Genomic DNA, 12,135 nt, shown 5'->3' on the forward strand with positions numbered 1-12,135 from the left:
TAGATACGTGTACTGCCTGTGACTAGGACAAACGAAGGAAGGGAAGAGGGTAATAGTCTAGCTTCAATTACAGTGTACTGGTACAATGACATCGTACAGTTCAAGAACAGCCACCGTATCATTGTCTTTATAATGTCTGAGGCTAGTCAACTCATTTTAGTTGTCAAAAGTCCACTGTAAGGCAAAGTCTTTTGCAATTACCTGACAGCTTCGGGTAAGTCAATGCAACTATAGGGAAGGTAGGACTAGCTTTGAGGACATACATGTATGTAGTCTGTCCTGGGTCTCCAGTCTGAAAGGGAAAACTCTCAACTCTGGCCATTTATCCAGGTAAACCAATTACTGATGTGACTGCCATCATGCAGTAACAGGTGCACAATGAAACAGACCATGGACATGCAAATGATTAGGCATCTAGTGTCCAATTCTATCATCCAGAAACACTAGCACTACTTGGTTTGTGTGTCACTTTTGCTGATTGCCTGGTAAGTGGCACCTACAGCAGTAAAATGGTTCTTTTTTTCAAATGGATTCCAATTCCAGGATTGTTGGCTCTTTTAACTACATGGAGTGACTCTAATGATCAATCCCCCTCTTCTAAAAGTGGAATGTAAATTGTTGTATATTCCTCCACATCCCATTAAAACAATTATTGGTCCCACAGAGTGTATGTCCTCAGTCATCTGGAAAGGTGGTGTCAAATCTCTGATTTCCACTACCCATAAGCTGACAAATCCTTTCAATCCCACAATATACAGCTTAGCACTGTGTCATATTTGTACAGTAGGCAAGATGGGCAAAACAGACTAGTGACAAGATGTCCAACTTCTTCAGCTGCAAGAGCAGATGATGACATGCTACCCGTGCTGGAGACCTTGCAATTTCTCGCAGTGAGAATATTTCCATATTCCAAGTAAGCAGTCCACTTTACATTGTTCACATCATTTCATATATGCATAAGATTGTGTGAAAAATTACAAAATTCCATTGGAAATATGATGCAGCAAATAACACATGTACAGTACATGAATTCTGCGTTTCAATCAGTGGTTAAATGAAAACACAATGAAAACTTTAGAAGTATATCAGGAAAGTGAATCCAGGAGGTAACATTAATGAGACAGTGATCATACACTCACACACTTTGTGCTGACTGTACAGAAAGATGTACCAGCCATGTTTAACAATTCTCTAGAAAAATACTACTGCATTATTTACACGTACAATGTTGTGTTCTACACACACTATTAAACTGTCAACTGGGTGCATACATGTTTCACTATATGTACTTCAGTATAAATGTGGTGCCTGCGAAGCATAGGCAATGATAAACTTTGGGACACTTGGTGGCGACAAACATACTGGTCCTTTTTACCAGTTCTGATCATGTACGCATTGTTCTGATCATGTGTGCATAATTCTGAGCACACACAATACCTTCAAAAAAAGGACCGGTATGTTTTCTGCCACCAGAGTCTAGACGTCTCCCATTACAAATGCACTCAGGATTTCATTTCTTCTTTAATCAAAGAAATTAGAGGACACCTATATATGCAAGTACCCATGTATGGCAACAATATTTGTCCACACTGGCTTTGTTTGCACCCTTAGTGAAGGGTCTAGGAACACACCGACGTACGTAATACCGGTAAACGGAAAACTGTACTTCTGCCAACCATGTGAAGGTCTACAGCTGTACGGTTGAATAATCCTAAAATGAATATAAACACACTGTTGAATTCTAGTCTTCCAATAAAGTCCACTGTGATGAACAGCATTAGCATAAAAGGCACTAAGAGTAGCAAAAGAAACAAAGACTTACACGCGTGCATCAGTACAAATTTAACAGACCTGCTGCTAGGGGAACAAACGCTTATCAAACCCTGCTAAAGACTATAATAAATATTTTTTTCTGTCTGAAAACATACATGTAAATCCAATTTCTTACATGCATCATGCAAACTACAAAATCACCCCAATGTTTACACTTTAATAATATAAAATGTGCCTCAAGCACACTAAGGCACTCCCAAGTCAGGGGCCCCCTGATGCCCAGCCTAACATGCTCATACAAAAACCACTCAAGAATATAGGCCACTCACAATCCATACACACGTACATGTATCATACAAGTTTGTCCATGTATAGTTGTGTGACTTGGTATTCAGAAATATTAGCCAGTAGTGTTATTCACGCTGCTTCTCCCTATTTTGTTGTTAAAAGGACTATTTGAGAAAAATTCCATTCCAAGAGAGGTTAAATAAGAGAAATTTTCTGTCCTGCTTCGATTCACTTCATTTCTTCTTTTAGCTTTGTTTGGTTTACTCTTTCTCCAAATTCAACAATATTCAATGTCATATTGAAACAGGCATGTATCACATTCAAGATCACTCATTGAGCCTGATGACCAAAAGAACACTGTTAGAAGTGGACTGGAGCCAAGGATGAAGAGGCTCTGTCCACCATGAAATACTGTACAGGAACCACACAGGACAGGAAAGGATTCTCTGGTGTATCCTAAAGGTTTTGTCTCGGGTGTTAGCTTGATTTTCATTGGCTTTATTTTCATCAGCATCTGCCGACCCACTTCAAGACTTTTAAATTTCAACCCAAATCTTTGGCTTTTTATTGAAGTTTTACATTTCTGTAGTACAGCAGACAAAAATCTTGAGACAGAATCTTCAGATTTGTGACTATAAATTTCAGGTGAAGCTGAAGACTCTCATAAGAGTGCAGCTAAACGGCCAACAGCATTCCTGCCAAATATCTAACCGAATACTATCTGAACTCTTATGCTTGTGCCTTTAATTAATATCATTAACTTTCACTCAAAAGATTCCAGAGTTTAAATAGAGCATTACTTTTGAAATCTTAGCAGCATGAAAATGCATGATTAATGACAAACCCACAACCAATGAATGTTTAGATCAAGCTGTTTCTGACTGGAAATGACTATTTGACAATCACCCAAAAATGTTTTGTTATTAGGCACAAATTTGTTTTGAATGCAGCATAAGCTTTTCTCAGTTCGTAATCACTTCCAAATTGTACTACATACATGTACATGTGTGCCAACCAAATGGATGAATGCTGAGAGGTTTTTCATAACAGTGATTGAACAATGCTGCCAGTATACGGAGAAAAATTAATCTTTTTAAATCTGGCTCAAGTTACCCGTGCACATCTCAGGCACTTAAAAAGAGCAAAACATCCATTTTAAAAAAAATGCACTGCACACCATGTATGGCCACATCCGAAATGGGTTTCAAGAGCTACGGCTACGTCTGTTGTCTGCGGGTCTCCACATTATTTCCAACTGAGTGAAGACCTAGACCTAGCTCTTGACAACAGATTTGGATGCAGCTTACTTATGTGAAAATGGCTACAGACCTACAACTCTTCTCTGCTGTTAGTAATCCACTGCAAGGAAAGCTTCCTGACAGTGACAGTGAGACAGTCGATGACATGCTGACAAATTGGTTGAATGTGCTAGAGAAAAACAGTAGCCTTACATTGCAACTTGCAGAAAGATAGTCATTTTCAGTCTGTGCTTAATACAGCCACAGTGGCTGGTCCATGTTAATAAGGCCAGTTTCCACACTAACTCTGTGAGTTTTGGAAAAGCCCGCTAATCTGCTTGACTCGACTACTGTAAGCAAAAGCTGGCCGGACTGGACTGGTGATACGAGGACTTACATGATCTCCGGGTGATAAGCTCTGAACCATAAAACACACAGGGCTGGCAGCATTGCGAATGATGGCAACAGCATAGTCGTGACTGGCATCCCGCAGATCACATCCATTCACCTGTAGGAACAACCATATGAATGCACACATGTATCCGTAAGCCAGAACTGAGGCTTACAAACCTATCATCTGTTCAACCCCCTGCTTTCTGGATGTCCTATTTATTAGAAGATTTATTACCAGAGGTAGCAACAGAATCATCAGCAAAAATCCAGCTCAATAATGAAGAATTTCATCTGTATGAGAGGCAATGCCATACAGAGACACTGTTGTGCCATTAGTAAGTTGAGGTCTATCCCAGTTTTTTTGATTAGCTGTGACATTTTGGCAACGTTTTGTATTCACCGTAGATGTTAATGTTCTGATGACCTTTGGATTCTTTGTCATGACCTTAACCTTTTCTTCGTTGTTATTTGTGTCCTACGTGTGCTCTGATTAAAATAAAAAGCAAAAAGAGAGAAACATGGATTTCAATTCTCATGGTATCAGGTAAAAATGACTGGTACCAAGTTGCCAGGGCTTGGTTGGTAAGCACAAGATCCAATGATGTAATTACTCCCTTTGACTCCTATCATGTCTGGTTCACTCCACCCAACCCTGCAGACTGAACGTAAGACCCAAAACAATACAAACTGTTGGATGAAATTTAAAAGGCTGACCTCCAAGATGCGATCTCCAGTCTTCAATGCCCCTGTTCGGCCTGCAGGGCTATCGTCCAGTACATGCTTGATGTAAATACCTTCTACTGGTTGACCGTCACCAGCACGTCCTGTGTCCAAACAATATTCATATGGTCACGTGATCAGCCAGTTCCTCACTGCTGATTGCAGGGAAGTTGAGTTTGCACCCCCAGCAAAATGTCACTGCAACACACTGTCCCATTACTGTTGAGATACCAACTTCACAAACTTCTGACATGCCTGTCTTGCAATTTGTCAGTTTTTCAAATGCCAAGTAACCAATGTTACTTTTTCTGCACTATACATGCAAGATGAACAGCACTCATGCACAGGCCGTAGAGTCCATTGTAAATGGCAATAACACCCAAATGCCTTTTAGAACACATTACATAACTGTCTATGCACCCTGAGCATGGACATACTTAAACACTGTGTGTATGCATTCCAAAATTGTAAAAAGATCTGTCTTCAGCTGACATTTTTGAGGATGCCCACCTCCTCTGCCTCGAAAAGGTTCAGAAGGATACAAAAACCAACAAAACCACAAAAAGAAGCTTTTCTACAGTTAAAGTTTATGGGAATTGGAGGCAGGTTATTTGCTAGATATAATACTCTGAAATTAAGAACTAAGTTGATGCTTGATGTCTATTACGTTCTTGATGTTCGATTCCCGGCTTGGTCCACAGACATGAATATGACATATGGATTCTGTGGGTTTTACCCAGAATTTTCGTCTCTGGGGTTTCCTCCCAACTCTAAAACTGACATTGCTTCTTGTTGTCTGCTATCTATAGATATGTACAGCACAGTTGAACATACTGTACATGTAACTATGAAATTTGCACTGTATAAATGAATGAATGAAATTAAATTATACTAAAGAGCAGAGTACTTTAATTACAGGACGATATGAGCACTTCCAATGTACTAATATATTGTGGAATTATGGTGTAAAACATATCATGTGACATCGCAGCTGCCAACAGTTACATGTATATATTCAAACACCAACAATGTCTGCCTTTACGTACTCAGTGCAAATGGCCATATCATTCTTATGTGTGTCTACAGCAAATGTAACTTTGTGACCCTGCTTATTTTGAAGTAACACCTGTACCGGTACTTCACAGGTCAATATTAAGATACCGTCACTTATATAATCATGGACCATATCTTGATCAAGACACAAGAAAATTAATAGACAACTGAGCAAACATCAATCAAATCATTTATGATCAATTCATGAATACCTCAGACAGTTTCCCCATTCAACAACACGCAACGTGACCATTTATTAGCATTTGATAGTGTCTACAGCGATTTGATAATGCCTGCTGCATAAAATCACATGGCACCTACATACGAGACAGTTTAATTCATTCCTACTGGTCATGAGTCTTGTGGCACACAGAACTCACCATGCGCGCCAAGTGCATGTTAGGAGATTCATCTGGACTACTTGCACAAGGAACATACCCTTAAAATGAACGGGGGTGTTCGGGAACAGAAATGTAAATTTCTTGAACAAAATCCTTGGAAATTTACTGTACATTGACCACTTTTGCCTTTCTTGACTAAAACGGTAATTATGAACGAGAATAAATATGCTTGGTCAGATCAGCTCAGGAGATTTTAAACATTGATAATGTCTGAGCCGATTCTCCTGAGCCGAGACCGGCCAAGCACATATTTATTCCTTTATTAATCATGCTTGATTACGTAAAACCTCATTCAAATAATTAGGGGAAATATTCTCAAACAAAAATGTTCCAGGTTAGTGTCCGAATTTAATAAAATCCAAACTATTAGTCAAAGTAAAACTTTTCATTTTTAATAGAAACAAAAATATTAGTTTCAGGAGTCGCCTATGATAAAAAATCAACATATTGCAAGATGCAACACAAAAATGGAAGGAAATCATTTTTATCAACCCAATTCCAACATTCCAATTGAAAATGCTCCTTTATATGAACATGTGGAGAATACTAACCATATCTGTTGGTCACTAAACAGCAAGAAATAAAAGAGTAAATTATCGTTTTTTAACTATGGTATACTAATAAAAAAAAGTTAGGAATATAGATTGTATCTCAGCAGACAAAGCCTGCTTGTTGGATGAGGTTCACAAGAAGCCATTCAAGACACTACGCTGCTTGTGGTATGCTCCCTGCATGGGGAAGACTAGTATACTTGTGGAAAATGCTACACTGCTTTCATCATGTCAAGGGTTGATTGAAAAACCTAAGAAGTTCCAGTATTGATCACGTAAATCATTTCAATAGTTGACATTTGGTCATTATTACCTTCTTGAACCAGTTCTGACCATCCACCTTGCAAATCTGGGAAATACAACACGCTGACACTGAATAAGGATTCAATGTGGCACTCACCTCCTACAATGCTGATCCCAAGGCTCTTGTTGGGTTCCTTGGTGAGTCGGACAGTATGTACCTCCTGTGCACTGTCACCTTCTGCAGCCACACTGACAGGGGACAACGCTACTGCAGCAAGCTTGACAGAATCTGAATGTTGATCCTTGAGGGGTAAGGCAAACTTATCATCCGTGGGGCTGTGGGGTTATCAAAAGCAACAAGATACCGCAAATTGCTCATGATTTTTCTCAAATGGAAGAGCTCTTTGAAATTATTTCACTGTCTGTAAAAAACAGTGGATAAAAATCGACTACACAAAAGCATGATTCAAATTGTCAATTCTAGGATCTCAATTATTCCAACTCTCAGAATATCAAAACAAACAGCAATAATTTATTTCAAAGTAGGATTCTGAGCAGTAATTCAAACAAATACTTAAAAAAGGTAGAGCTAACCTTACTGAAGAAAATGCTGAGGGGTCTTCACGGAAAGCTGCTGCATCACTAGCAGGGATGTAAGTCATGCTATGCACAAGGGCAGAGACAGCACATTTACTATACTACGGTAGGAATAGAAGTGTATGCTTTGCCAAGGGAAGAATGCACTACATTATGGGAAAACATCAACATTAAGCCACTCTGTCACATAGCAAGTACCAATGGCTCTAGATCACTTGTGTCTTTCATAACCAAATCTTGGACGGTAACTCTCCCCTATTGGGAATACACAGGAGAATACATGCAATGCTCTCATCAGTCAGAATTTTTTTTGTTCACTGACTCGCACTGATTTCACTCAAAAGATGCCGGCCAAACTGGTCTCTTCAAAGCTCTGTGCTTGGTAACGCATCCCAAAGTTACTGATGTCAAAGTCAGAGCCTGAAACAGACCCTTTTTGGATAAGCACTGGGAGTGCACATACCTGATTTCATCTCCTGCCAAGGAGGCCCTTCTGAGTATGGCTCTGGCCTCCACATTACTCAAACCACGCATAGAGTTCCCATTGACTGATGTGATGTAGTCCCCGACAGCCAGGCGTCCATCATGATGGACAGCACCCCCGCGGATGATGCTTTTGACCACAACACCGTTGGATTTGTCGGCAATGACAGTCAGACCTAAGTCAGATTGAAGCATACCAGTGATGTATTAATAGCCATGGCTCCTAACATGGCACATGTAACAAGCTTTGCAAACATAAGTTTCCTGTTACAACGTGAACTCCGTTTACTGAAAAGAGACTGAAATAAGCAATATCTTGATATATTATGACCCTCTCTGGCATATTTTGCTTTGTTTTTAATTTATCATTCTATGTATTTTCTTCAGTGAGCTAAAATGTCTCAATGTAGAAACAAACTCATTTCTGTCACTTTCCCGAGAAGTTTCTGAATTCTTTAACATTTCAATACCAAACAATCAAAACCAAAGACCAATATGAAATTCTTTCATCCCCACCATTTCTAAATGATACAACCTGAATTCAACATACGTCACCTAGCCTAGGCTCATACAGGTATATGTGGCTTAAGGACAAGTCACAAGTGCCTGCTAAACACCACAGGCTATTTTGCCTCTTTCTCCCCACTAGACACTTCATATAAAAACAGTAATAATCTATTTAAATGAGCATTGTTCAGTTTTTGATGACACATGCACACTTTGGCCAATCTGTGCATATTGGATGAACATTAGGTTCTTTGCTAGTTATTTCAGTGAAATTTCTCATCTCAAAGAGACCCCAATCAACATCATCCCGGAGATGAATTTCAATGCACACAATTTCCAGGTGTATTGTTCTCATTCAATTTGAAAACTAGCTGCTGACACTGCACAACCCAAAGCCCTAATCGCCAAGCAAGTATTTTCAGTAGGGACTTTACCCAATCCAGCATTTCCCTTCTTCAGGTTGATTGTCTTCTCCAGACTGTTGGGCAGTACCACTGACGCTCGCTTTCCCAATGGCACATTGGCAATGGCAAGGGAGGTTGGGACAGCTGTGACTGGAGGGTCACTGGACTCCGACAATGCTTCAGCAGTCACACCACTGTTGCGAGGACTTGGTTTCGGTGGGAGTGGTGGTGGCTGGCGCTTTGACTCAAGTAGGGAACTCTTCACTGCAGTCTCCTGTGACGCAAGAATATAGCAAGCATGGCCAAGTTATATTAGGTTAGAACATAAAAAGTTCTCAACACTGTAGACCACGAAAGTTATAGTGTAAGTTGACTTCGACCCTTAGGTCATTAGCAAATAACCCCTGTCTGTTGATTCCCATCTCTACAGTGTAAGTTGACTTCCACCCTTAGGTCATTAGCAAATAACCCTTCTGTCTGTTGATCCCCATCTCTACAGTGTAAGTTGACTTCCACCCTTAGGTCATTAGCAAATAACCCCCCTGTCTGTTGATCCCCATCTCTACAGTGTAAGTTGACTTCCACCCTTAGGTCATTAGCAAATAACCCCTCTGTCTGTTGATCCCCATCTCTACAGTGTAAGTTGACTTCGACCCTTAGGTCATTAGCAAATAACCCCTCTGTCTGTTGATCCCCATCTCTACAGTGTAAGTTGACTTCCACCCTTAGGTCATTAGCAAATAACCCCCCTGTCTGTTGATCCCCATCTCTACAGTGTAAGTTGACTTCCACCCTTAGGTCATTAGCGAATAACCCCTCTGTCTGTTGATCCCTATCTCTACAGTGTAAGTTGACTTCGACCCTTAGGTCATGAGCAAATAACCCCTCTGTCTGTTGATCCACATCTCTACAGTGTAAGTTGACTTCCACCCTTAGGTCATTAGCAAATAACCCCTGTCTGTTGATCCACATCTCTACAGTGTAAGTTGACTTCCACCCTTAGGTCATGAGCAAATAACCCCTCTGTCTGTTGATCCACATCTCTACAGTGTAAGTTGACTTCCACCCTTAGGTCATTAGCAAATAACCCCTGTCTGTTGATCCCCATCTCTACAGTGTAAGTTGACTTCCACCCTTAGGTCATTAGCAAATAACCCCTGTCTGTTGATCCACATCTCTACAGTGTAAGTTGACTTCCACCCTTAGGTCATAAGCAAATAACCCCCCTGTCTGTTGATCCACATCTCTACAGTGTAAGTTGACTTCGACCCTTAGGTCATTAGCAAATAACCCCTCTGTCTGTTGATCCACATCTCTACAGTGTAAGTTGACTTCGACCCTTAGGTCATTAGCAAATAACCCCTCTGTCTGTTGATCCACATCTCTACAGTGTAAGTTGACTTCGACCCTTAGGTCATTAGCAAATAACCCCTCTGTCTGTTGATCCACATCTCTACAGTGTAAGTTGACTTCCACCCTTAGGTCATTAGCAAATAACCCCTCTGTCTGTTGATCCCCATCTCTATAGAGTAAGTTGACTTCCACCCTTAGGTCATTAGCAAATAACCCCTCTGTCTGTTGATCCCCATCTCTATAGAGTAAGTTGACTTCGACCCTTAGGTCATTAGCAAATAACCTCTGTCTGTTGATCCCCAGCTCTACAGTGTAAGTTGACTTCCACCCTTAGGTCATTAGCAAATAACCCCTCTGTCTGTTGATCCCCATCTCTACAGTGTAAGTTGACTTCGACCCTTAGGTCATTAGCAAATAACCCCTCTGTCTGTTGATCCCCATCTCTATAGAGTAAGTTGACTTCGACCCTTAGGTCATTAGCAAATAACCTCTGTCTGTTGATCCCCAGCTCTACAGTGTAAGTTGACTTCCACCCTTAGGTCATTAGCAAATAACCCCTCTGTCTGTTGATCCCCATCTCTATAGAGTAAGTTGACTTCGACCCTTAGGTCATTAGCAAATAACCCCTCTGTCTGTTGATCCCCATCTCTACAGTGTAAGTTGACTTCCACCCTTAGGTCATTAGCAAATAACCCCTCTGTCTGTTGATCCCCATCTCTACAGTGTAAGTTGACTTCCACCCTTAGGTCATTAGCAAATAACCCCTCTGTCTGTTGATCCCCATCTCTACAGTGTAAGTTGACTTCCACCCTTAGGTCATTAGCAAATAACCCCTCTGTCTGTTGATCCCCATCTCTACAGTGTAAGTTGACTTCCACCCTTAGGTCATTAGCAAATAACCCCTCTGTCTGTTGATCCCCATCTCTACAGTGTAAGTTGACTTCCACCCTTAGGTCATTAGCAAATAACCCCCCTGTCTGTTGATCCCCATCTCTACAGTGTAAGTTGACTTCGACCCTTAGGTCATTAGCAAATAACCCCTCTGTCTGTTGATCCCCATCTCTACAGTGTAAGTTGACTTCCACCCTTAGGTCATTAGCAAATAACCCCTCTGTCTGTTGATCCCCATCTCTACAGTGTAAGTTGACTTCGACCCTTAGGTCATTAGCAAATAAACCCCCTGTCTGTTGATCCCCATCTCTACAGTGTAAGTTGACTTCCACCCTTAGGTCATTAGCGAATAACCCCTCTGTCTGTTGATCCCTATCTCTACAGTGTAAGTTGACTTCGACCCTTAGGTCATTAGCAAATAACCCCTCTGTCTGTTGATCCCCATCTCTATTTGTCTGTTTACCTGTGTAGAAGTGACAGTCTCTACTGGCTCTGATGCAGGTACTGTAGCTGACGAGGCCAGTACAAGATCAGGGGGTGAGGTGTTGGTAGTTGTGGGTGCAGTCTCAGGTTGGTCATTCAGTATCTGGTTGAGATCCATGCTGGCCTCGACATCAGTTGCAACACTTGCACTGACAACCACCTCTGAAATCCAAGAAATACACACTGAAGGCTACTCATGCATACTGCTGTCCTCATTTAGTTAAGTCTAGCTATTCTTTGAAAATCTTCCTGCATTACAAACTTCCCTTAACAGTTTGGACTCTTCCTCTACAAGTCTTGCACAATGGCCTCCACTGCACAGCAAACTAATGGCAAATTCTTTGTATTTTGACTTTCAAAGAGCACCATGCTTGACTGGCTCTATAGTATCTTCATTGATCCTTCAAAATCCCCCAAAACATCAGATAGATTAAGACAGATCTCAGAGGCTTCAAAACAAATTCTATGTTTGAAAGATCTAAAAGGGTACTATTAAAAAAGTATCTTTGATTTGGCCACTTTGGCTTGGAAATGAGAAGCCTAGAATGAGGTTCTTATGCTTCATTAAAATAATGTGACAGTTTATTCCCACAGATAAAATATCAAAATTTGGAAAAAAAGGCCTTAAAAAAGGTGATCCTAAATCAGAGGCATTTCTAACCCATCAAATAAGCACCACGCTTGAACAAGAACAACTGGTGATTATTTGAATGCAACACAAAATTTAAGCCATTACCAAACTGGGTAAGTTATGGAT

At 40.7% G+C, this 12,135-nt stretch overlaps 1 protein-coding gene across 7 annotated transcripts in view; it reads right to left on the reverse strand.

Moving 5' to 3' along the window:
- Window positions 1-12,135, reverse strand: part of LOC110980182 (multiple PDZ domain protein-like) — a 77,169-nt gene that overhangs the window by 38,816 nt on the left and 26,218 nt on the right. For 6 of the 7 annotated variants that reach the window (XM_022236592.2, XM_022236595.2, XM_022236589.2 and 3 more), the window contains 8 exons: window positions 11,359-11,540; window positions 8,682-8,925; window positions 7,721-7,916; window positions 7,255-7,323; window positions 6,818-6,996; window positions 6,418-6,432; window positions 4,407-4,516; window positions 3,697-3,807 (listed from right to left, as the gene is read on the reverse strand). In XM_022236592.2, the coding sequence (XP_022092284.2) occupies window positions 3,697-3,807; window positions 4,407-4,516; window positions 6,418-6,432; window positions 6,818-6,996; window positions 7,255-7,323; window positions 7,721-7,916; window positions 8,682-8,925; window positions 11,359-11,540 (1,106 nt within the window). The remainder of the gene's footprint in view (window positions 1-3,696; window positions 3,808-4,406; window positions 4,517-6,417; window positions 6,433-6,817; window positions 6,997-7,254; window positions 7,324-7,720; window positions 7,917-8,681; window positions 8,926-11,358; window positions 11,541-12,135) is intronic. The other variant, XM_022236596.2, reaches the window with a different exon arrangement.

This window comes from Acanthaster planci, linkage group LG12 (assembly GCF_054643075.1).
Source record: "Acanthaster planci isolate LZ-2023a linkage group LG12, COTS_SCS, whole genome shotgun sequence".
NCBI classification, from domain to species: domain Eukaryota; kingdom Metazoa; phylum Echinodermata; class Asteroidea; order Valvatida; family Acanthasteridae; genus Acanthaster; species Acanthaster planci.